The 26,280-nt window shown below is 46.2% G+C and overlaps 1 protein-coding gene across 2 annotated transcripts; it reads right to left on the bottom strand.

Moving 5' to 3' along the window:
- Window positions 1-7,170: 7,170 nt before the first annotated feature.
- LOC147113111 (uncharacterized) lies at window positions 7,171-25,483 on the bottom strand. Of its 2 annotated transcripts, XM_085997988.1 has the most exons (3): window positions 25,111-25,483; window positions 9,967-10,178; window positions 7,171-8,132 (listed from the first exon to the last, which is right to left on the bottom strand). In XM_085997988.1, the coding sequence occupies exons 2-3, from the start codon at window positions 10,162-10,164 to the stop codon at window positions 7,539-7,541; spliced, it is 792 nt and encodes a 263-aa protein (XP_085854114.1). In that variant the 5' UTR covers window positions 10,165-10,178; window positions 25,111-25,483; the 3' UTR covers window positions 7,171-7,538. The 2 variants fall into 2 exon arrangements, with proteins under 2 accessions (XP_085854114.1, XP_085854115.1); XM_085997989.1 differs by lacking the exon at window positions 25,111-25,483 and having other exon boundaries at window positions 9,967-10,189.
- Between the last annotated feature and the right edge of the window lie 797 nt (window positions 25,484-26,280).

Genomic DNA, 26,280 nt, shown 5'->3' on the forward strand with positions numbered 1-26,280 from the left:
GGAGGGGTAAAAATGAAAAGCCTAGCCAGGGCTTATGTGAGGTGGCCGGGAATCGATAAACAAATCGAGGACCTGACCAAGAGTTGCTCAGGATGCCAGAAAGTCCAAAATGCACCACCACAGGCCCCTCTACACCCATGGGAGTGGCCCTCATCTCCATGGCAACGGGTGCATATTGATTTTGCTGGTCCATGGACTCAATGTTTTTAATAGCCGTGGATGCGCACTCGAAATGGCCTGAGGTCATCAAAATGTCCTCCACCACCACGGAGAAAACTATTGCAGTCCTACGGACCATTTTTGCCAGGAATGGCTTGCCAGAACAGATTTGCTCCGACAACGGACCACAGTTTGTGTCCGAAGAGTTCCGGGAGTTCTTGAAAAAGAATGGGGTAAGGCATTACACATCTGCCCCGTATCATCCAGCCACAAATGGATTGGCTGAGAGGTTCGTACAAACCTTTAAGAAGGCAATAAAGGCTATGTACAATGACAATATTCCGCTGCAGCACAAGGTGGACAATTTCCTGTTCGCCTACCGGAATGCGACACATTCAGTCACCAACCAGGCCCCAGCCATGATGTTCTTTAACCGAAGGTTAAGATCTCACCTGGATTTGCTCAGACCAAACGTACGAAGAGATGTTGAGAGTAAGCAATTCCAGCAGATCCATGAGAAGCCAACAAGGAGCTTCAATGTAGGGCAAACAGTCTTGGCCCGCGACTACTGAACAGAAAAATGGCAGCCAGGAACGATATGCACACGGCAGGGCCCACTAATGTACACAGTGGACGTTGGGGAGAGCATCGTGAGACGCCATGCTGACCAGATCCTAGAGTCACAGGAACAAGTCAACCCCATGCCTCGCCCATACATACCTGGTGATGAACCCGATGTACAGGTCGCATCTATCCCAGAAACAGTAGCATCGGAAGCTGATGAACCAACCGACGACAGGGGGCCAGAATCGCCTCCGCACCAAGAACAAGACACTCGGGAAAGGCGCTATCCAGAAAGGATCAGGAAGCCTCCCCAAAGACTGAATATATAAATAGACTATTTTCAGCTAATGTTGCATGTTAAAAGTGTTAATTGTAATTAGTTTGATATTTAATTGTTAAATGAGTGTTATAGTACTGTTAATCTAAAAGGGGAGGAATTGTAATGTATATACCTTTAAGTGGGGAACTATCTTTTACAGCTCATGTATACTGCAGTACCGGCAGTGACCACACCTGTATATAGCCCTGAGCAGTAATCTGTACAGATCAGTTCCACTGTGAGCAAACACCTGTTGTACCATTCTCCGCAGTCTGTGTCTTATTATACCCGGACACAACAGGTTGACCAGGAGAACTCCCCTGCTCTTCTTCAAAATAGTACTACGGGATCTTTTACAACCACCTGAGAGAGCAGATGGGGCATTGGTTTAACATTTCATCCAAAAGATGGCATTTCCGACAGTGCTGCACTGCCTCAGTACTTCACAGTCTAGATATTGTGCTCAAGTTTCTGGAGTGGGGCTTGAATCTACAACTTTCTAACTCGGGCGAGAGTGTTACTACTTAAAAATAAAACTGTATAGTTATCTAACTGTATAAAAGTTTTCTCAGCCAAACGCACAGGTTTCTGTCACACTTGAAAAAGGAATTTCCAATCTATAGAGGAAGTAGGGTTGCCAGTTCTGTTTTGATGTGCTCCTGGAGGCTTGAACACATGGGGGTAGATCTTGACTTTGTGCGATCGTGTAAAACGGGTGATAGCGAGTCAGCAGCCTGTTTTACCTCTCCCAATTTTTATTTCCATTGAAGTCAATGGGCTGCCAATTTGCTATCACCTGTTTTATACTATCACACAAAGTCAATGTTTACTTTCTGCCTCATAAGAACATAAGAATTAAGAGCAGGAGTAGGCCATATGGCCCCTCAAGCCTGCTCCGCTAGACAATAAGATCATGGCTGATGTTTGACCTCAAGTCCGTTTTCCCGCCTGATCCCCATATCCCTTGATTCCATTAGAGTCCAAACATCTATCTATCTCAGCCTTGAATATACTCAATGACTGAGCATCCACAGCCCTCTGGGGTAGAGAATTCCAAAGATTCACAACCCTCTGCGTGAAGAAATTTCTCCTCATCTCGGTCCTAAATAGCCAACCCCTAATTCAGAGACTGTGACCAATGTTCCCTGTAATTTTCTTTGGCGCGCACGGCCCTTTTAAGGGGCTGTGCAGCCCATTCAAAATACCGTATATGCACGGTTTTTGCATATTAAAGTTGGCAAGCCGGTTGCATGGGTTCCTTAAAGGGAACATTGACTGTGACCCCTAATTCTAGACTCTCCAGCCGAGGGAAACATCCTCCCAGCATCTACCCTGTCAATTACCTTAAGAATTTTATATGCTACAAGAACATAAGAAATAAGAGCAGGAGTAGACCATAAATTGATGCTATCGCAGCAATGCTCGGCGGCAGTCAGTAAAGCGAATTAGATGTTGGGATTTATTAAAAGGTGAATATTGTGCCGAAATAGTGCGACGTGGAGTTCCAGCTCCATTGACATCAGTCTGCTTTTGTTTGACGGATTGTTATCCACGTGTGAAGTGAGGTTCTGCCTGTCGGCACGTCTTGAACCATTCCCGACCTATCTTGCTCTCACCCATAATTCACACGCGTCCACTTGTTAAACTTGTATAGAACCTTGGTAGAATCACACTTGGGAGTAATGTGCATACTTCTGGTCTCCACATTATAAAAGGGATATAGAGGCACTGGAGAAGGTGCAAAAAGATTTACTTTCGAATGCTACCAGAACGGACTTCACTTGGCCAGTGCTGGGACTAGAATCCTGGCGAATCGAATAACTAGGGCTGTAGAGAGGGCTTTAAACTAATTAGTGGGGGGGAGATTTTAAGAGAGCGAAAAATAAAAATGACAGCGGAGAAGGCTAATAGAGCAAGGTAGCAGTGGGGGAATTAAAAACCAGAGCGTGTCAGGAAGGGACAGAATGTATATAATGATAAAGGTAAAGTAGTAAAAGGGGTAAAAGCAGGAATAAATTGTCAGAAAGCATATTTGAAAGTTCTTTATCTGAATGCACGCAGCATTCATAACAAAATTGACGAGTTGACGGTGCAAATAACTACACATGGGTATGATCTGGTGGCCATTACGGAAACATGGCTGCAAGATAATCATGACTGAGAACTAAACATACAAGAGTATTTGACAATTAGGAAGGACAGACAGGAAGGAAAGGGAGGTGGGGTTGCTATGTTAATCAAGGATGGAATCACTGCAATAGTCAGAAATGATATTGGGTCAAAGGATCAGGATAGTGAAACAGTTTGGGTGGAGATAAGGAATAATAAGGGGAAAAAGTCACTAGTGGGCGTAGTCTATAGGCCTCCTAACAGTTGCAACTCTGTTGGTCGGAGTATAAATCAGGAAATAGTTGGGGCTTGTAATATGGGAACAGCTATAATCATGGGGGATTTTAACTTTCATATTGACTGGACTAATCAAATTGGGTATGGCAGCATTGAGGAAGAGTTCATAGAGTGTATTAGGGACGGGTTCCTTGAGCAGTATGTAACTGAACCAACCAGGGGGCAGGCAATCTTAGATCTGGTCCTGTGTAATGAGACAGGATTAATAAAAAATGTCCTAGTAAAGGATCCCCTTGGAATGAGTGACCATAATATGGTTGAATTCCAAATTCAGTTTGAGGGTGAGAGAGTTGGATCTCAAACCAGCGTACTAAGCTTAAATAAAGGAGACTATGAAGGTATGAGAGTAGAATTGACTAAAGTGGACTGGGAAAACCGATTAAAGTGTAAGACAGTACACGAGCAGTGGTCTACATTCAAGGAGATATTTCACATCTTTCAAGATAAATATATTCCACTGAGGAAAAAGGGGAGTAAAAGAAAAGACAGCCATCCGTGGCTTAGTAAAGTAATAAAGTATAGTATTCGACTGAAAACAAGGGCATATAAATTAGCCAAATCTAGTGGGAGGATAGAAGATTGGGAAGCATTTAAAAGCCAGCAAACAATAACTAAAAGATTAATTAAGAAAGGGAAGATAGATTATGAAAGTAAACTAGCAAAAAATATAAAAACAGATAGCAAGAGTTTCTACAGCTATATAAAAAGAAAAAGGGTGGCTAAAGTGAACGTTGGTCCCTTAGAGGATGGGACCGGGAAAGTAGTGGTGGGGAACATGGAGATGGCAAAGACGCTGAACAAATATTTTGTATCAGTCTTTACAGTAGAGGACACTAAAAATATCCCAACACTGGACAAACAGGGGGCAATTGGGGGGGAGGAGCTAAACACGATTAAAATCACTAAAGAGATGGTACTCAGTAAAATAATGGGACTTAAGGTGGATAAATCCCCCGGACCTGATGGCCTACATCCTAGGGTCTTGAGAGAAGTGGCGGTAGGGATTGTGGATGCATTGGTGATCATTTTCCAGAACTCCCTGGACTCAGGAAAGGTCCCGGCAGATTGGAAAACTGCTAATGTAACACCCTTATTTAAGAAGGGAAGTAGACAAAAAGCTGGAAACTATAGACCAGTTAGCCTAACATCTGTGGTTGGCAAAATGTTGGAGTCCATTATTAAGGAATCAGTATCAGAGCATTTGGATAAACATAATTTAATAGGACAGAGTCAGCATGGTTTTACGAAGGGGAAGTCATGTTTGACAAATTTGCTCGAATTCTTTGAGGATGTAACATACAGGGTGGATAAAGGGGAACCAGTGGATGTAGTGTATTTGGACTTCCAAAAGGCATTTGACAAGGTTCCACACAGATTACTGATCAAGATAAAAAATCACGGGATTGGGGGTAATATACTGGCATGGGTGGAAGATTGGCTATCTAACAGAAAACAAAGAGTTGGGATAAATGGTTCGTTCTCGGGCTGGCAATCAGTAACTAGTGGTGTCCCACAGGGATCAGTGCTGGGACCCCAACTCTTTACAATCTATATTAACGATTTGGAGGAAGGGACCGAGTGCAACATATCCAAGTTTGCCGACGATACAAAGATGGGAGGGAAAGCAGTGAGTGAGGAGGACATAAAAAACCTGCAAAAGGACATAGACAGGCTAAGTGAGTGGGCAGAGATTTGGCAGACGTAATATAGTGTTGGAAAGTGTGAGGTTATGCACTTTGGCAGAAAAAATCAAAGAGCAAGTTATTATCTAAATGGAGAGAAACTGCAAAGTGCTACAGTACAAAGGGATCTGGGGGTCCTGGTGCATGAAACACAAAAAGTTAGTATGCAGGTGCAGCAGGTGATCAGGAAGGCCAATGGAATCTTGGCTTTTATTGCAAGGGGGATGGAGTATAAAAACAGGGAAGTCTTGCTGCAGTTATACAGGGTATTGGTGAGGCCACACCTGGAATACTGCGTGCAGTTTTGGTTTCCATATTTAAGAAAAGATATACTTGCTCTCGAGGCGGTTCAGAGAAGGTTCACTCGGTTGATTCCAGAGATGAGGGGGTTGACGTATGAGGAAAGGTTGAATAGGTTGGGACTCTACTCACTGGAGTTCAGAAGAATGAGAGGCGATCTTATCGAAACATATAAGATTGTGAGGGGGCTTGATCGGGTGGATGTGGTGAGGATGTTTCGACTGATGGGTGAGACTAGAACTAGGGGGCATAATCTTAGAATAAGGGGCTGCCCTTTCAAAACTGAGATGAGGAGAAACTTCTTCACTCAGAGGGTAGTAAATCTATGGAATTTGCTACCCCAGAGAGCTGTGGAAGCTGCAACATTAAATAAATTTAAAATGGAGATAGACATTGTCCTAGCAGATAAGGGAATTAGGGGTTACAGGGAGAGGGCAGGGAAGTGGACGTGAGTCTAGATTCGGATCAGCCATGATCCTATTGAATGGCGGAGCAGGCCCGAGGGGCCGTATGGCCTACTCCTGCTCCTATTTCTTATGTTCTTAACCGAGAGGTTATAACTATCAGGAAAGATTGAACAGGCTGAGGCTCTTTTCTCTAGGAAAGAGGCTGAGAGGTGAACTGATAGAGGTCTTTAAGATTATAAAAGGGTTTTTTATTAGGGTAGACGTAGAGGAAATGTTTCCATTTGCCAGCGAGAACAGATCTAGGGGCCATAAATATAAGATACTCACTAATAAGTCCAATAGGGAGTTCAGGAGAAACCTCTTTACCCAGAGAATGGCTAGCATGTGGAACTTGCTACTACAAGGAGTAGTTGAGGTGAATAGCATGGATGCATTCAAGGGGAGGCTAGATAAGCACATGTGGGAGAAAGGAATAGAAAGATATGTTGATGGGGTTAGATGAAGAGGGACGAGAGGAGGCTTGTCAACACCGGTATGGACCTGTTGGGCCGAATGACCTGTTTCTGTGCTGTAACACTTTGCGGCAGAGGTTACTGGATATTAATCAGGAGCAGGAATCCCCTCCCACATATTATTATTTTACAATTCTCCTTCCCCCACTATTCCAGCTCAGGCCTAGGGAACAAGCACAGGGCCTTTGCTGGGGGGGGGGGCGAGAGGGGGTCACTTTCAGTTTCAGCAGTAGTTAAGACTTGCATTTATATAACGTCTTTCACAACCGTAGGATGTCCCGAAGCGATTCACAGCCAATTAAGTACTCTTAAAGTGTAGTCATTGTTGTAATGTGCGCACAATGGAGAATCTGTTTTTTTTATAGTTATGTTAGTTGAGGGTTAAATATTGGCCAGGGCACAATTCCCCTTTCTCTTCCTCAAAACAGTGCCCATGGAAATTATTATGTCCATCTGAGATGGGGCCTCGATTTAACCTCTCCTCCTGCAGTAGTGCTCCCTCGGTACTGCAGTGGAGTATCAGCCTGGATGTTTGTGCCCAAGTCTCTGGAGTAGGGATTTGAACCAGCGACCTTCTGATTCAGGCGAGAGTGCTACCACACTGAGCCATGGCTGACAGGTAGTTATACACAAATCCTGATTGTACTTACCGTTGACTTCTAGGACAATCGGGCGGGGCGGCCGATCCATTCCCGCCTCGATCTCATCCCACCGCCGAAACCGATAATCGGCCCCTTGGGGAAATCTTCCCTCACCCGTTTTCAAACACTCAGTGTAATAGAGGGGGAAACAACACGATGGATTCACACAAGCACACACTGTACGAGTGCATTCAAGTGTTTTAATTTGTTTCAATTATGTTTTTTTTGTGTGTATGGCTTTTACATAAAGCTCGCCACACAACGCAATCAGTAAAATCTTCACAGAGAGGCACAAAGAGATCACCGCCTGACAAACACACACACACACACGTCGACTCTGGCAATGTGCTCACAGTCTGTAAACATGTATTGCTCATAACCGAGTGTCAAACTCCAGGTCAAGATCCGAGGCAATGATTGAGGGGCCGGGGGGATCGGGTGATATGAGCAGCGATCATGTAAAGGCTATTTTTTTGCGGCTTACATTTTATTACAATCTATTATTCACTCCTTTGCTTGGTGATTTGTCAAGTTTCTCCTGCTCGCTCTCACTGGCTGGAGGCTGACCGACCGGCTGGGGACAGGCGGTTGTCAAGCGAGGCCCCGGAGCGGCCGAGCCAAGGTTCCCCCCGCCCGCCGGATCCCGGGTCGCCAGGCTGGGAAAGGGGTGAATACCGGCCAGCGCATTCCCAGGGGGAGCGCTGCTTCAGAGAGAAGGCCGAAGATGTTAAGGGACGGACCTCGGTCTCCATCTCGGACCCGCTGGTGTGGAAGCGGCGGCGGTCACCGCCAAACACCGCCGGCGGGTTCCGCCCAACCTGCGCCATCGTGTCCCCGACGACCCGAGGCGATGGGTCTGCGACCTCCTCCTCCTCGTCCTCCGCCTGGCTTGATGCTCTGAATGGGCCGGGTTGGCCCTCTCTCACTCGCCACTGGTATCCAGCGTCGGACGGTCTGGGGCCCTCAGCCAAAGCCGCGGCCCCCTGGGCCAGGAGCGGACGGCTGGGCCCCTCCAGCACGCCGGAGGCTCGGGCCTGCTCGGGGCCGTCACTAGGCAACGGCGGGCCTGGCTGAGCCTTTGGCCCGCCACTGGTCTCCGTGTCCTGGCGGCGGCGTTTCGCCCGTCGGTTTTGGAACCACACCTGCGGATCAACCAGAGTTTAATTAGCAGAGCTGTCAGTGGGGGGAGCGGCCTCGGCATGGGGCGCAGCACCCACCCCACCATGAGGGAAGGCTGAGCCAGCCGGGGTTCCTGCTGCCCGATTGCTGGCCCATTGCTAGTTCTTCTTCTTCTTAGGCAGCCCCTTGGAACCGAGGATGACTTGCTTCCACATTAAAAATGAGCTCGCATGTGACTGATGAGTTGAGTCCAATGTGGGACCTACAGTCTCTGTCACAGGTGGGGCAGACAGTGGTTGAAGGGGCGGGTGGGTGGGGTGCTTGTGTTGACGTGCGCTCCTTGCGCTGCCTAGTTATGGTGTGTGTGTGTGGGGCTGAGGGCCAGGACAGGACAGCGGCTGGGCTGGGCTGTGACGGCCCTTGTAGTCGAATAGCCTGCTGACGTTCACTGTCAGGCTTTCAAAGTACCCCAGCGGGAGGAGTCGACTTATTTCCTTCCCGGAGGTACTGCCTTGTTGCTAGGGTGCCCTCTCTCCCCAACACCTTGCTCAAGTTGCCATTCCTCACATGTTGGACAGACTAAGTGTTATAATAGCAAAATACTGCAGATGCTGGAAATCTGAAATAACAACAGGAAATGCTGGAAATACTCAGCAGGCCAGGCAGCATCCGTGGAGATAGAAACAGAGTTAACGTTTCAGATCTGGGACCTTTCATCATGATGAATGATGAAGGGTCCCAGACCTGAAATGTTAAGACTGTTAAGTGTTGATGGGCTATTCCACTAAGCAGGGCATCACCAGCAAATCCTCGCTTGAAGTCCCCACTCGCAAGTTTCCTCAGCGAGGGGCTACTCCATAACAATCAGGAGCGGGAACCCTGGCTGACTTTTTTTTCCTCTTTCTCTCCCTCTCCATAACCCAGTGGTGCTGAGGCCAATTGTAACAGTCTCTACCCCTGCGATCGGTGGAGAGACCAGAGACGGACCTGGGACTTTTTCCTGATCTGCACGGCACTTGTCAGCTAAGTTACCAGGACAATAGGTAGCAAATAATTCAACAACAAAAACCAACGTCCTCACTTTGTCAACGCACTGGTTAGGCCTCAGCTGGAGTATTGTGTCCAATTCTGGGCCTCACACTTTAGGAAGGATGTCAAGCAATGTTCCCTCTAATTTTTTGGGGGCCCCATGGCCCCTTTAATGGACTGCGCGGCCCATTCAAAAATCTGTGCATGCACGGTTTTTCCATTTAAAAGCCAGCTGGGGCTCATCGGCTGCGCAGGAGCTCCAGAGCGCTGCGCGTCCACACAGCTTAAAGGGAACATTGATGTCAAGGCTTGGAGAGGATGCAGAGAAGTTTTACTAGAATGATATCAGAGTTGAGGGACTTCAGTTATGTGGAGAGACTGGAGAAGCTGGGATTGTTCTCCTTAGAGCAGAGAAGGTTAAGGGAAAATTTGATAGAGGTGTTCAAAATCATGAAGGGTTTTGATAGAGTAAGTAAGGAGAAACGGTTTCCACTGGCAGCAGGGTCTGTAACCAGAGGACACAGATTTATGATAATTGGCAGAAGAACCAGAGGCGAGATGAGGAGAAATGTTTTTACACTGCGATTTATGACCTGAAATACACTGCCTGAAAGGGTGGTGGAATCAGATTCAATAGTAACTTTCTAAAGGGAATTGGATAAATATTTGAAAAGGAAAAATTAGCAGGGCTATGGGGAAAGAGCAGGGGAGTGGGACTAATTGGCAGCTCTTTCAGAGAGGCAGCACGGGTACAATGGGTCGAATGGCCTCCTTCTGTGCTGTAAGATTCTATGATTCTACAAACAAACCAATGGTGCGGGGACTTACGTGAATTCTGGACTCTGGCTGACCGATCAGCTCCGCCAAGGTCTCTCGGAGGTAAATGTTGGGATATCTATTGGAGCTGAAAACCGACTCCATTGCGAGAATTTGTTTCTGGGTGAAGCTCGTACGTTTTCTCCTCTGGAACTTCAATCCCACCTCTCCATGGGTGACAGAGGAAGAGGTTTCTGACCACTGCCCCATGAACTGAGAGAAACCTGTTTTTCAATTAAAAAATATATATACTCATCAGCATTTAGTTCCCTCTAACCTTCTGTCCTACCCCCCCCACCCCGGCATGGCACCGACTCCTTGTGAAAGTTCGATACCTTGTACATTATTCAATATTTGTTGGGGTCCCCTGCAGTTCATACAATCATAGAATGATACAGCGCAGAAGGAAGCCATTCGGCCCATCATGCTTGTGCCGGCTCTTTTGCAAGAGCTCTCCAATACATAGGATATACAGCACAGAAACAGACCAGACCATTCAGCCCAACCAGTCCATGCCAGCGTTTATGTGCCACTCGAGCTTCCTCCTGTCTTTCCTCATCTAACTATCAACCCTCTATTCCCTTCTCCCTCTTTATATTGCTTATCTAGCCTCCCCTTAAATGCATCTATACTATTCGCTTCAGCCACTCCCTGTGGTAGCGAGTTCCACATTCTCACCACTCTGAGTAAAGAAGTGTCTTCTGAATTCCCTATTGGATTTCTTGCTGACTATCTTATATTGATGGCCTCTAGTTATGCTCTTCCCCACAAGTGGAAACACTCTCTCTGTATCCACTCTATCAAAACTGTAGTGTATGTACCCGTCTACCTTTAAGAGAACTATTGTATGTAACCGTTCACCTTTAAGAGAACTACTTTAGGTGTGGCACTACTTGTTTGGCTTCTGTATACTGTAATACCGACGGTGACCACACCGGTATATAAGTGTTGTGGCATGATTCCTTGGGCAGATTCGCCCTGACCTTCGAATAGTAAAGACCTGTTTGTTTGTTATTCCTGAAGTCTGTGTTGTTATTAACTGTACAACCCACAGACTTTACAGTGGCGACGAGTCCGATCGTACCCTGCGGCAAGACTACCAAAGCAACTAAAGAGCGTCGAAGAGAGGCAACCGCCCTCGTCGTTCTGCTGGAAGAAAACACGAGGCTGCAGCAATAGAAAGGAGGAAGACTTTAGCAACAAAAGCTTCCATCAGCAACAGGCACTGACTACCCTTCTACCACGGTGCGGAGTGAGCCGATCAGCAGGAAACAAGGCGGCCGCGGAGACTGTGAGTAGGGAAAAGTGTAACGAAATCCGGAGGATAAGGGCTGTGCACTCGACCACGGTCGAGGGGGAGCAGAGCTGGTCAGGAAGGCGGGTCCAACGGCGTCGTGAGATAGCCGGACCGCGATCGGCGGGAAAAGCCGGGCAGCGACCGAAGCCACGAAGCGCTGAGACCGGGAGCAGGCGCGGGAAGAGAGAAACTCAGCCGCAGCCGGGGAGGGAAGCACTGGACTGCGTGAGGGCTGGGAGGCGAACGGGAGCCGGGCGTGTGGGAGAGGCAGAGCCGACCAAAGGAGGCTGTGCGAGAGCCAGTCCAGCGGCTGAACTGTTCTCCACCAACGGGGTACCCAGCGCCGGTAGAGCCGTGCGAGCGGGAGAGAAAGACAGAGCCGAGTAAGGGGAGCTGTGCGGAAGCCAGCCCAGCGGCTGAACCTGTCCGCTGTGGGGAAAGCGTACCCCTCCCACCAGGGAAGAAACGCGGGAAGCCGCCATTAGGCGGAGAAGATGACAGACGCGGGAGACCGCCATTGAAGGGGCGGGGAGAGAAGGAAAGAGCGGGAAACCGCCATTTTCGCGGGAAAAACCGCCATCTTAGAAATAAATAAATAATAAATAAGAATTTAAAGAAATACTTGTGCTGCTCCCAAGGAAAGGAAGATGCCTAAGCGAGGGAATATTAACGATTTTAATTCTGAGATAGAAGACTGGGCCACGTACGTGGAACGCATCGAGATCTATTGTGAAGCCAACAAAATAGAGGAAGACGACAAAGCGATAACATTGCTAAACTCGATGGGCGCAAAGACATACGGGCTCTTGAAGCATCTACTAGCACCAGCTAAACCGGCCGATCAGACTTTCGAAGGGATTGTGGCTGTTCTGAAGGACCACTTGAACCCCACACCGTTGATGTTGGCTGAACGATTCAAATTCTATGCAAGAACGCAATGGAAAGACGAAAGCAACGCGGAATATTTGGTCGAACTGCGTAGGCTAGCGAAATGCTGCCAGTTCGGAGGGAATCTGACAGAGGCACTGCGAGACAAGTTCGTATGCGGATTGTCCAAGGAAGGGACACAAAAGCGACTACTCGAAGAGAACGACCTCATACTTGACAGGGCTGTCCTTATAGCCGCATCGCACGAAGCCGCAGCGAAAGGAACGGCGAAAATGCAGCTAAAGGCGGCGGCACTCGGGGTGGACCAAATTACCTCAAGTACAACAAAATGCTATCGTTGTGGGAAGACAACACACGACCAGAATCAATGCTGGTTTAAGAACCAAGAATGTAGGAAATGTGGCAAACTGGGTCACATCGCTAAGGTATGCCGGTCAGGGAAGAAGACCAACAACCAAAGGAAGCCACCACAAGAAAAGTACAACAAGGTACACAAGGTGGCTGAGAAGAGTTCAGACGAACAGAATTCAGACTCAGACCCAAACAGCCAGGAGCTGGGTAGTCTGAGAATTCACAGTGTGAGTAAGGAAGCTGACCTACAAACTATCTGGGTCATACTAAAAATAGCTGGAGTCCAAGTAAGAATGGAGTTGGACACTGGATCAGCTCTATCAGTCATAAATCGAAGGGACTACCACCGGCTATTCTCTCACATACCCTTAAGAAATACCAAGTTCGTATTGCAGACATACACGGGGCATAAGGTATACCCCATGGGGAAGATAAGAGTCAAGGTGAGAGATAGGGGTAAAGAACACCCAAGAATGAACTTGTACGTATTATCTGAGGGAGGACCACCACTTCTAGGACGAGAGTGGATCAAGAAAATAGACATGGAATGGCACTATCTAAAAGCCATAATGAGTGAGGACTCAGTGCAAGCTATCAGCTCAGATTCTGAAACGGATGACGATAAGACCAACTCAAATATGGAAGACAAGGCTAAAATGAACTTGCCGACTATGGTGGAGAAAACGAAGACATGCATAAAGGCTTATGCTACCGAGAAGAATAAAGCTTCAGAGCAGAACTCCAGTTTGACAGAGAATTCTGAGCCTGTTCAAGTTAAGGACTTATCCACGACGGAAGAACACCGAACTCGAACTCAAACTTATTTCAAAGTACGACAACAATTAGAACAGTTGAGTTACCGTCTCGTACAAGAGATGAAAACAATGGAAAAGTTCTGGGACACCGAATGGGAGAACCTGGAATGACAGCAGAGGCAGCTAGCTCAAGCAAAGAGCGACCATAGAGCCATCGTGACCAATTACCGATCACATCTCCCTTATGATGTTCAGGAGTTAGAATATTTGCATGATCTAGAGATACAGCATAAAGGCAAACCACACTACACTGAGGATTTTGTTCTGCAATTGGAGACGGAGCTAGTGCAAGCAAGGTTAAGAGAAGCTGAATCGCAGTGTGCACTTAAAGATATGCAGAAAAAAATCTTGGACATGGAAAAGAGAAACGCTTCTTTACCTGATGTGAATAATGTGGCCATGTTGCAAGAGGAGCTTATAGGGGCGAAACTGAAAGAAGCTAAGCAAAGGATGTTGGAACTTGAAACACAGAACCAAATCAGCAGTAACCAGCTATGTCGAGCAGAGAAGGAGTGCTATGGTCTACATGAGAAGGTGCAATATCTCTCAGCCCAGAATAAGGGACTACTCACTCAGTTAAATGAAAGTAATCGGAAAATGGCTGAGATAGACTGCAAGAATAAAGAAGATTTGATGGCAGTGAGACTTCGAGAGGCAGATAGCATAGCAGCCTTGGCTGAACTCCAACAGGAAATTGCGAAAGAAGCAAATGAAGAGGAATCTTCAGGAAGCCAGGATGTTATTCCAGTTCTTCTCTACGACTCCTTACAAGCAGAGTGTGAGAAGTTGAAAGAACAGTATGAACAGGCCCAGGCTACAATTCTGGAGGGGGTTAACTCGGCAACCTCCGAAAAGCTAGTTTCAGTAGAAGCATATGAACAACTAAAGGTTGAACATGAGCAAGAAGTCCAAAGGCTGCAGGAAATTCTTGATGAGCTCAAGGCCAAGACAGACTCATCGGTAGAAGTTCCATCCATAGATGAGAAATTAGAGGTGAAAGACATGGCAGAACATGAAAGACCAGATGTCCAAGAACTCATAAAAATATTGAAGGAAACCCAAGACAAATATGAGGCGGCAATGTCCGAGGTTCAACAACTTGAAGAACAGATTCAACTGGGAATCCTTTCAGTGGAAGAAAAGGAAACTGTAAGAAACACAGAGACTGTAAGAATGGTCCCTGAACATGAGCTAGAGAGCATCAGGGCGCAACTTTTCCGAGCGCTGAAAGCCAGAGTACAAGAGGAACAGAAGGTGGAAGCATTGGAGGAAAAGGTGGATGAAATGGAGAAGACTCTGATCCACAGTGTTCCCGTGGAAGAGTTAACGGTCAGCCAACTCCTTCATATGCTGAGGGAAAAGACTGCAATGGGAACAATCTGAACACGAGCTTCAATCTTCAACGGGAAGGAGTTCGGAGCTCTCAAAAGTTTGGGAAATAGCTGAGGTTGCAAAACAGACTTTACTGGGATGCCAAAAGTACGCTGAATCGCGTCTATGTGAACAACAGAATGTTGAAACAGCTGCTCCAGTAGAAGGATTGAATAGCCCGATCAATCAATCCCCGAGGGAAGGGGAAGTATTGAAATCACAAATGAGGTCATTAGTGAAGGATTTGCAGGAAACCCAGGAAGAGCGGGATGAAGATGAATGCATGAAGAAGTCTTTTCAAGAAAGATGTCTAGGGAAGGAATCACAGTCAGCTAACGTCCAGATGGGTAAGGAGGAAGTAGAAGGCCCTCTCGCTGGCCTAACTCAGGACGAACCCGAATATTACCATGACCTGTTGAGTGACACTGAATATTACGAGGATGTGGTCTGCCCAGTTTGTGATGAAAACTCCCAAAGTGCCGAAATCAGGATGAAGCACTTAAAGTCGAAGGAACATAGAGAGTTGGTGGCGCTACAGCTGGCAGCTGATAAGGGAGCCCCGAGAGTCTCCAAAAAGCAGAAAAGAAAAAGAAGAAGCAGAAGATGATAACTATCGCAAATATTATCACTTCTACCAGATCATGCGTGGACCCTACGAAAGGAGTTAAATCAGTTGGGAAGTAGGAAAATATCAAGGCAACCCAGTTGTTGTAAAAGTCAGCACTGCTGGTTCAGCAGGACGAAAGTTCAAGCTGTTACGTCAAGAAAAGGATATGGAGGAGTCACGCTAGCAATGTGAACCATCTACACCAAAGAGATGTTGTTCGGACCGAGTCAAGATCAGAGACTGAATCTGTGAACTGTTCCCGCAGAGACTGAACCTGTGAACTGTTTCCCACCGAGACTATGTCTGTAAATTGTTTTATATGAAGTTGAAGATATGTTATGTTTAATGGGGACTCTGTATGTAATAAGCTAAAAAGGGAGGATTGTAGTGTATGTACCCGTCTACCTTTAAGAGAACTATTGTATGTAACCGTTCACCTTTAAGAGAACTACTTTAGGTGTGGCACTACTTGTTTGGCTTCTGTATACTGTAATACCGACGGTGACCACACCGGTATATAAGTGTTGTGGCAGGATTCCTTGGGCAGATTCGCCCTGACCTTCGAATAGTAAAGACCTGTTTGTTTGTTATTCCTGAAGTCTGTGTCGTTATTAACTGTACAACCCACAGACTTTACAAAAACCTTTCATAATTTTAAAGACCTCTATTAGGTCACCCCTCAGCCTTCTCTTTTCAAGAGAAAAGCGACCCAGCCTGTTCATCTTTTCCTGATATGTATAACAATTAGTCCCAAACCCCCCATCTCTTTCCCCATACCCATAGCCCTGCAAATTTTTTCCCTTCAAGTATTTCTCCTTGTTTAAAAAATCGTGCAAGGATAAACCCAGCAACTACGGGCCAGTCAGCTTAACCTTGGTGGTGGGGAAGCTTTTAGAAACGATAATCTGGGTCAAAATTAAGAGTCACTTAAACAAGTGTGGATTAATTAAGGGAAGCCAGCATGGATTTGTTAAAGGCAAATTGTGTTTAACTAACTTGATTACATTTTTTGATGAGGTAACAGAGAGGGTTGATGAGGGCAATGTGGTGGTGTACATGGACTTCCAAAAGGCGTTTGATAAAGTGCCACATAATAGGCTTGTCAGCAAAGTTGAAGCCCATGGAATAAAAGGGACAGTGGCATCATGGATACAAAATTGGCTAAGGGACAGGAAACAGAGAGTAGTGGTGAACAGTTGTTTTTCGGACTGGAGGAAGGTACACAGTGGTGTTCCCCAGGGGTCGGTACTAGGACCACTGCTTTTCTCCATATATATTAATGATTTGGACTTAGGTCAGGTGTACAGGGCACAATTTCAAAATTTGCAGATGACACAAAACTTGGAAGTATAGTGAACAGTGAGGAGGATAGTGATAGACTTCAAGAGGACATAGACAGGCTGGTGGAATGGGCGGACACGCGGCAGATGAAGTTTAACGCAGAAAAGTGTGAAGTGATGCATTTTGGCAGAGAGCCAGCAAGAGCACTCCAGCTAGTCCCACTCCCCCGCCCTTTCTCTGTAGCCCTGCAAAATTTTTTCCTTCAGGTACTTATCCAATTCCCTTTTGAAAGCCACTATTGAATCTGCCTCCACCACCCTTTCAGGCAATGCATTCCAGATCCTAACCACTCGCTGTGTAAAAAAGTTTTCCCTCATGTCGCCTTTGGATCTTTTGCCATCACCTTAAATCTGTGTCCTCTGGTTCTCGACCCTTCCGTCAGTGGGAACAGTTTCTCTCTCTCTACTCTGTGTAGATCCCTCATGATTTTGAACATCTCTATCAAATCTCCTCTCAATCTTCTCTGCTCCAAGGAGAACAACCCCAGTTTCTCCAGTCTATCCACTTATCTTAACGGCAATAGATTGGGAAAAGGGGAAGTGCAACAAGACCTGGGTGTCCTTGTGCACCAGTCACTGAAGGTAAGCATGCAGGTGCAGCAGGCGGTTAAGAAGGCAAATGGTATGTTGGTCTTCATAGCGAGAGGATTCGAGTACAGGAGCAAGGAAGTCTTGCTGCAGTTGTACAGGGATTGGTGAGCCCACACCTTGAGTATTGTGTGCAGTTTTGGTCGCCTTATCTGCCATGGAGGGAGTGCAGCGAAGATACACCAGACTGATACCTGGGACAGCAGGAATGACGTATCAAGAGAGATTGGTTTGATTGGGCTTGTATTCACTAGAGTTTAGAAGAATGAGGGGATCTCATTGAAACTTACAAAATTCTAACAGGACTAGACAGACTAGATGCAGGAAGGATGTTCCCGATGACGGGGGAGTCCAGAACCAGGGGTCACAGTTTAAGGATAAGGGGTAAGCCATTTAGGACAGAGATGAGGAGGAATTTCTTCACCCAGAGAGTGGTGAACCTGTGGAATTCTCTACCACAAAAGGCAGTTGAGGCCAATTCATTAAATATATTTAAGAAGGAGTTAGATAAATTTCTTAAGGCTAAAGGGATATGGGGAGAAAGCAGGGACAGGGTGTTATAAATCTCATCATCATAAAGAAACGACTCATGAAATAACGCTGGATGGCCAGCTGGTGGCGCCGTCCAAGGAGTATAAATACTCAGGCGTGGGCCCAGCTTGCCCAGGGACATTTTGTAAGACAGGAACTAGTGAAGTACAACTAGACCTCCATGTTTTGAAACAAGTTGATTAAAGCCTTGCTTTATACTCAAACCAAGTGCGTAGTGAGTTTTATTACGTCAATGGGTACTGAATTTGGATGATCAGCCATGATCTCATTAAATGGCAGAACAGGGTCGAGGGGCTGAATGGCCTACTCCTGCTCCTATCTTCTATGTTTCTATACTGACACACTCCCGGGGACCCCCTGTAAATACTGAGACACTCCTGGGGACCTCCTGTAAATACTGACACACTCCCAGGGACCCCCTGTAAATACTGACACACTCCTGGGGACCCCCTGTAAATACTGAGACACTCCTGGGGACTTCCTGTAAATACTGACACACTCCCAGGGACCCCCTGTAAATGCTGACACACTCCCGGGGACCTCCTGTAAATACTGACACACTCCCAGGGACCCCCTGTAAATGCTGACACACTCCCGGGGACCCCCTGTAAATACTGACACACTCCCGGGGACTCCCTGTAAATACTGACACACTCCCGGGGCACCCCTGTAAATACTGACACACTCCCAGGGACCCCCTGTAAAAACTGACACACTCCTAGGGACCTCCTGTAAATACTGACACACTCCCGGGGACCCCCTGTAAATACTGACACACTCCCGGGGACCCCCTGTAAATACTGACACACTCCCGGGGATCCCCTGTAAATACTGACGCACTCCCAGGGACCTCCTGTAAATACCGACAAACTCCCGGGGACCCCCTGTAAATACTGACGCACTCCTGGGGACCCCCTGTAAATACTGACACACTCCCAGGGACACCCTGTAAATACTGACACACTCCCGGGGACCCCCTGTAAATACCGACAAACTCCCGTGGACCCCCTGTAAATACTGACGCACTCCTGGGGACCCCCTGTAAATACTGACACACTCCCCAGGCCCCTCTGTAAATACTGACACACTGCCGGGGACCCCCTGTAAATGCTGACACACTCCCGGGGACCCCCTGTAAATACTGACACACTCCCCAGGCCCCTCTGTAAATACTGACACACTCCCGGGGACCCCCTGTAAATACTGACACACTCCCGGGGACCCCCTGTAAATACTGACACACTCCCGGGGACCCCCTGTAAATACTGACACACTCCCCTGGCCCCTCTGTAAATACTGACACACTCCCGGGGACCCCTCTGTAAATACTGACACACTCCCGGGGACCCCCTGTAAATACTGACACACTCCTGGGGACCCCCTGTAAATACTGACACACTCCCCAGGCCCCTCTGTAAATACTGACACACTCCCAGGGACACCCTGTAAATACTGACACACTCCCGGGGACCCCCTGTAAATACTGAGACACTCCCGGGGACACCCTGTAAATACTGACACACCCAAGGACCACATCCCCCTGTACTAACATCCTTATAATAGCTTCAGCAAACCAACAGTTTTCTCATTGCAGGATTTTTTATATTGGAATGGAACCATGTAAGTAAAGCAACAAATACAGAAAAATATCGAGTTCTGCTGCTCCTTTCCTTCAAGGAATCCATGGGGCCCAGTTTAAAAATCTACGCTCATAGATCAGAAGGGTAACTCAACAAATTTGTCCTCGTGACTACTTAGAATTTGACACATCTCCTTCTACACCCACATTACGTTATGGTTATGTTTATGTTAATGTATTACAAGCCAAATGTATGTTGAATGTCTAAATGTCTTAATCTAAATGTACACTCTCGGGAGCCGCAAGCCTACATTTCGTTGTACTGCACTTGTGCACTAACAATGACAATAAAGTTGATTATTATTATTATCTGTTACAAGTTTCATTAATGGAGGAAAATCGTGGGGTCGTGTGTACAGATTCCCGACAGGCTGTCCCAGCAGGTGAAGGTCTGCGTCGTAAACGCAAATTTATGACCCTCACCCCAGATAATCTGTTTAGTGATGTTAATTGAGGGATAAATATTGACCAGGACATTGGGGAGAACTCCCCTGCTCTTCTTTGAAATAGTGCTATGGGATCTTTTACGTCCACCTGAGAGGGTAGACAGGGCCTTGGTTTAACGTCTCATCCGAAAGACGGCACCTCTGACAATGCAGCACTCCCCTGGAGTGTCAGCCCAGATTTTTGTGCGCAAGTCTTTGGAGCAGGACTTGAACCCACAACCTTCTGACTCAGAGACAAGAGCGTTACCCACTGAGCCATGGCTGACACCTGAGTAGTTTGAATTAAATAATTATGGTAGCGTAGAGGTTTTAAGAGTGGACTAGCAAACCTGAAGTGAGTTTACCTCCTGTCGTGGCAAGTTGTAGAATTAAAAAAAAATTTTTTTTATTCATTGATGGGATGTGGGCGTCGCTGGCTAGGCCTGCATTTAGTGCCCATCCCTAATTGCCCTTGAGAAGATGGTGGTGAGCCACCTTCTTGAACCGCTGCAGTCCATATGGTGTAGGTACACCCACAATGCTGTTAGGAAGGGAGTTCCAGGATTTTGGCCCAGCGACAGTGAAGGAACGGCGATACAGGTCCAAGTCAGGATGGTGTGTGGCTTGGAGGGGAACTTGTAGATGGTACACACTGCAGCCACAGTGCGCCGGTGGTGGAGGGAGTGAATGTTTAAGGTGGTAGATGGGGTGGCAATCAAGCGGGCTGCTTTATCCTGAATGGTGTCGAGCTTCTTGAGTGTTGTTGGAGCTGCACTCATCCAGGCAAGTGGAGAGTATTCCATCACACTCCTGACTTGTGCCTTGTAGATGGTGGAAAGGCTTTGGGGAGTCAGGAGGTGAGACACTTGCCGCAGAATTCCCAGCCTCTGGCCTGCTCTTGTAGCCACAGTATTTATATGGCTGGCCCAGTCCAGTTCAGTTTCTGATCAATGGTAACCCCCAGGATGTTGATAGTGGGGGATTCAGCGATGGTAATGCCATTGAATGTCAAGGGGAGGAGAATTCAATAATCTCCACCAGTAAAAACAACCAAGAAAGCTGCTGGATTGTTGTAAAAACCCAACCCGGTCCTTCAGGGGAGGGAATCTGCTGCCCTTAGCTGGTCGGGCCTACACGTGACTCCAGTCCCACACTATGTGGGTGACTCTTAAAATTCTCAGAGGAACTAGGGATGGGCAATAAATGAAGCCTTGCACACGTCCTCAAACTATTTGCATTTCATTTCAAATGAACAGATAATTCACAGCAGCAACCACCAGACTGTATGGTAGAAGTTTATTTTAAGAAGGGAGCAGCCCCCTTTCTTTTTAAGGTACTTCCTCCCGTTGGTGGGGGTCTCCCAGAGAGTGGTGGCCCCCTCCTCACTGGGCCGTTCTTCCTCACAGTCAAGGAACTGAACGGCTTCCATTGGAACTCTCATTATTTAAATGGGCCGTCAGCTCCGTATTATATAAATCCAAACTAACATTTAATTTAATTTCCAAACTAACTGCAACTTTCTCCTGTGTCAGCAATGTAGATTTATGCCCTTCAGACACAGTCGTGTGCGGGAGAGGAGAACACACACAGATTTGATTGAGTAGCATGATAGCTTTCCCATTTTCTACTTCCTTACTGTTTCCTCGACGGATATTACAGTAAAAGAATATTCCGCAATTACAAGTTAGCACTAGGATGTCAGTAATGGACCATTGAAAATTTTGAACACCCCTCCCCATTTGAACCGTGGAACTCTCTCTCAACACCACCCGCCGCCCCCCCCGCCCAGCAATATACTCACACTTGAGCTGTTCTTAAGAGAGCATTTCGAGCCCATCTACTCTACATCCCATCAGGATATGGCCTGGCAAACCAACATCTACATAAAAACATAAGAAATAGGAGCAGGAATAGGCCACTTGGCCCCTCGAGCCTGCTCCGCCATTCAATAAGATCATGGCTGATCTTGGGCTCAAAGCCACTTCCCCGCCTGCTCCCCATAACCCTTCACTCCCTTATCTTGTAAAAATTTGTCTATCTCCATCTTAAATGTATTTAATGACCCAGCCTCCACAGCTCTCTGGGGCAGAGAATTCCACAAATTTATGACTCTGAGAGAAGAAATTCCTCCTCATCTCGGTTCTAAAAGGGCGACGACCCTTTATTCTAAAACTATGCCCCCTAGTTCTAGATTTCCCCACAAGAGGAAACATCCTCTCTGCATCTACCTTGTCGTGCCCCCTCAGTATCTTGTATGTTTCAATAAGATCACCTCTCATTCTTCTAAATTCCAATGAGTATAGGCCCAGCCTGCTCAACCTTTCCTCATAAATCAACCCCCTCATCTCTGGAATTAACCGAGTGAATCGTCTCTGAACTGCCTCTTTAGGAGATGAAGGGAAAAAGGTGGGATTAAGAAGGTGGAAGAATAAAAAAGACTGAATTTTGCACTCATTTCCAAACTAACAGGATCTTTCGCCTGTATCAGCAATGCAACTTTAAGCCCTTCAGAGACAGCCGCGTGCGGGAGGGGACAACACACACAGATTTGATTTCGTGGCACAACAGTTTTCCCATTCTCTCCTTTCCTTAATGTATCAGCCGTGACTCAGTGGGCAGCACTCTCGCCTTTGAGTTGGAAGTTTGTGGGTTCAAGTCTCACTCCAGAGACTTGAGCACAAAAATCTAGGCTGACATTCCAGGGCAGTACTGAGGGAGTGCTGCACTGTTGGAGGTGCCGTCTTTCAGATGAGACGTTAAACTGAAGCCCTGTCTACCCTCTCAGGTGGACGTAAAAGATCCCATGGCGCTATTTTGAAGAAGAGTAGGGGAATTCTCCTCAGGGTCCTGGCCAATATTTATCTCTTAATCAACATAACAAAAACAGATTATCTGGTCATTATAACATTGCTGTTTGTGGGAGCTTGCTGTGCGCAACTGGCTGCCGCGTTTCCTACATTACAACAGCGACTACACTTGAAAAAGTACTTCAATAGCTGTAAAGCGCTTTGAGGCGTCCTGAAGTCGTGAAAGGCGCTATGTAAATGCAAGTATTTTTTTCTCCTTTATCAGAAATGTAACTTTAAGCCCTTCAGAGACAGTCGCGTGTGGAAGGGGACAACACACGGAGATTTGATTTAGTGGCAAGATAGTTTTCCCATTTTTCTCTTTCCTTAAAGTTTCCTAGACAGATTTTACAGAAAAAGAATATTCCAGAATTTAAGCTGTTGCCTGGTTGTAGTTGCTCCTCATCCTCCCGAGCAAAAACCGGAAATATACAAAGAGTTCCAGGTTACCTTCACATGTCCCGTTAGGGGATCCACTCCTTCGATAGGCCTGGTTGTTGGAATACAGCGGATAAAAGTCCTTCATTTCGCAAACAGAAGTCAATCCTTCATCTGTCGTGATCAGGAAGTTTTAATAAGAATCTCTCTGCCTTGGTCCCAATTGCTGTCCCAGACTCGTCGTAATCTGTTAAACCGTTTGTGGTGTGTGTCAAACTCTGGCTGTGTTGGACTATTTCTGCGCAGTCTCACGTTCTGCCTCGCTTTCTCTTATTGTTCTCTGTCTCTCCCCTCTCCCTCCAACTCCTTTCTCTCTTGCCTCTCTCCCTATTCTCTTTCTCTTTTTTCTCTCTCTCGTCTCCTTTTCTCTCTCACTCTCTTCCTACTTACTGTCTCTGGAGATCCTTGCCTTCTCTTTCTCTCGTTTTTCTTTCTTCTCTCTCCTTTCTCTCTCTGTCTACCTCTCTTCTTACTTTCTGTGTCTTTCTCTCTTCCCCCTTTCTGTTTCTGTCTCTCTTTACTTTCTGTATCTCTCTCGTCCTCCTTTCTCTCTCACTTTCTGTGCCTCTGTCTCTCTTCCTCCTTTCTCTCTCTCTCTGGTCTCTGTTACCCAATATCCTCTTCCTTTGATCAAACTCCCTGATAAAGTGTTAATTTGGGTTGATAGTTTCTGACTAGCACTGAGGTACTGGTCAGTAGGAAGCGATTGGACAGGTACAGGCGAATCCTCTGATCTCCCACGCACTCAGACTTCCCCCCCACCAGCTCCTCTGACCTCCCACCTTCCACAAATAGCAAAAATATTTTTTTTAAAGCTTCCCTTTACTGGGATAGAAAGTCATTCTCTCTCAGACAGAAGAGACATTTTCAATATACATTTGAGGGCTGATATTTTAAATCCCCTCTAGATGTGACGAGCCTGTAACTGTTAATCTAAACCAGCTATTTAGTATAATCTATAAATGTTGACACCTTTCCCTCTAGCACTATATCCAAATCATTGATATTCACAGTGAACTGAAGTGGTCCCAGAACAGAAACCTGTGCAACATCACTTCCAACCACTCTGAAAAACTGCTCTCAACCCACAGTTTTTGTTTTCTCCCTTTGCACCAATGTTCTTTCCAGTTTGTTATCCTCCCCTAATCTTCTCTAGTAATCTCCTGAGTGGTTCCTTGTCAGTGGCCTTTCCAGAGTCCATGTACATACACCACCTCGACCACCACCCCCGCCAAACACCACCAATCTAACCCATTGTTGACACGGTCTCTGATTCAATCACGGACACTCCACGCCTCACAGCCCTCTGTATAAAACAGTTTCCCCTTGCCCTCTGTCCTAAACCTATTACATTTAAGTCCCCTCATTCTAGTGAACCAATAGGGACACAGCAGGGTGTGTTATTCACTATAATGTATACAGGGTGTGTTATTCACTATAATATATACAGGGTGTGTTATTCACTATAATATATACAGGGTGTGTTATTCTCCATAATATATACAGGGTGTGTTATTCTCTATAATATATACAGGTTGTGTTATTCTCTATAATATATACAGGGTGTGTTATTCCCTCTAATATATACAGGGTGTGTTATTCACTATAATATATACAGGGTGTGTTATTCTCTATAATATATACAGGGTGTGTTATTCTCTATAATATATACAGGGTGTGTTATTCTCTATAATATATACAGGTTGTGTTATTCTCTATAATATATACAGGGTGTGTTATTCTCTATAATATATACAGGGTGTGTTATTCCCTCTAATATATACAGGGTGTGTTATTCACTATAATATATACAGGGTGTGTTATTCACTATAATATAGACAGGTTGTGTTATTCTCTATAATATATACAGGGTGTGTTATTCTCTATAATATATATAGGTTGTGTTATTCTCTATAATATAGACAGGTTGTGTTAATCTCTATAATATATACAGGGTGTGTTATTCACTATAATATAGACAGTGTGTGTGTATTTGTACCTGGGCTGGAGTGATTGAGTATCCTCAGGCAAACAGTAAATGCAAACAGAGCCTTTGTCTTTTAATGCAGTGTCAATCTTCTTGGCTCGGCTGAGAGGCTCGTCAGAGCTTAGTGGATTCAGAACGACGTCAGCCCGCAAATGTGTATTGAAAATGTCGCTTCTGTCTGAGAGAGAGAATCCCTTTCTGTCCCAGTGAAAGGATGCTTTAAAAAAATATATTTTTGCTATTTTAATCGCTCCACCATTGGCGGCTGCGTCTTCAGCTGACTAGGCTCGAAGCTCTGGGATTCCCTCCCTAAACCTCGCCGCCTCTTTCTCCTCCTTTAAGACGTGCCTTAAAACCTACCTCTTTGACCAAGCTTTTGGTTACCTGTCCGAATATGTCATGTGACTTAGTGTCAAATTTTGTTTGATAACACTCCCGTGAAGCATCTTGGGATGTTTTTACTGCGTTAAAGGCGCTATATATATATACACACAAGTTGTTATTAAACAAACTAGGATCCCCATTAGATAAAAACAGTAAAATGCTCAAAATATACAACGGGTCTCTTAGCATCTGAGAAAAGACTGTTTAGCATTTCCGCTACAGGCTCTTCATCTAACCCTTGATCATCTTTTCTCCGAAGCTGCCAGGATTCCCAGTTCTTCCGCTCTTCCCAGCTTTGGAAATGTTTAATTAACTTCCCTCCACCGCAAATCAGCTGGGAGCAAGACCACAATTCAACATTTGGAAAACACCTTGGCCATTCCCTGCAGCTAGCTGGCTTCAATTCCCATGAACAGGAAATGGACGCACTACTCCCAAGCCCAGGTCAACGTGCTAGGAACAGGAGCAGGCCATTCGGCCCCCTCGAGCCTGTTCCACCATTCAATTAGATCATGGCTGACCTGTATCTTGGTTCAGTAACCCTTAATGCTCTTGCCAAACAGAAATCTATATATCTGTTTTTAAATTTTCAATTGACCCTCAGCCTCAGCAACTTTTTTTGGGGGGGGGGGGGGGGGGGGGAGTTTTCCAGATTTCCACTACTCTGAAGAAGTGCTTCCTGACATCACCCCTGAATGGCCTAACTATAATTTTAAGCGTATGTCCTCTTGTTTTGGACTCCCCCATAGTGTTAGGGGGGATTAAATACGTGGGGTTACAGGGATAGGGCTTGGGTGG

The sequence above is a fragment of the Somniosus microcephalus genome, chromosome 9, assembly GCF_052327205.1.
Source record: "Somniosus microcephalus isolate GS21.2 chromosome 9, FLI_Smic_1.0, whole genome shotgun sequence".
NCBI lineage: Eukaryota > Metazoa > Chordata > Chondrichthyes > Squaliformes > Somniosidae > Somniosus > Somniosus microcephalus.

Excerpts from the sequence above, each read along its gene's own strand:
- LOC147113111 (XM_085997988.1), bottom strand. The coding sequence starts at position 10,164 with ATGGGGCAGTGGTCAGAAACCTCTTCCTCTGTCACCCATGGAGAGGTG. Across the intron at positions 8,133-9,966 it reads AGCCAGAGTCCAGAATTCAC|GTGTGGTTCCAAAACCGACG; the intron begins GTAAGTCCCCGC and ends GTTGATCCGCAG.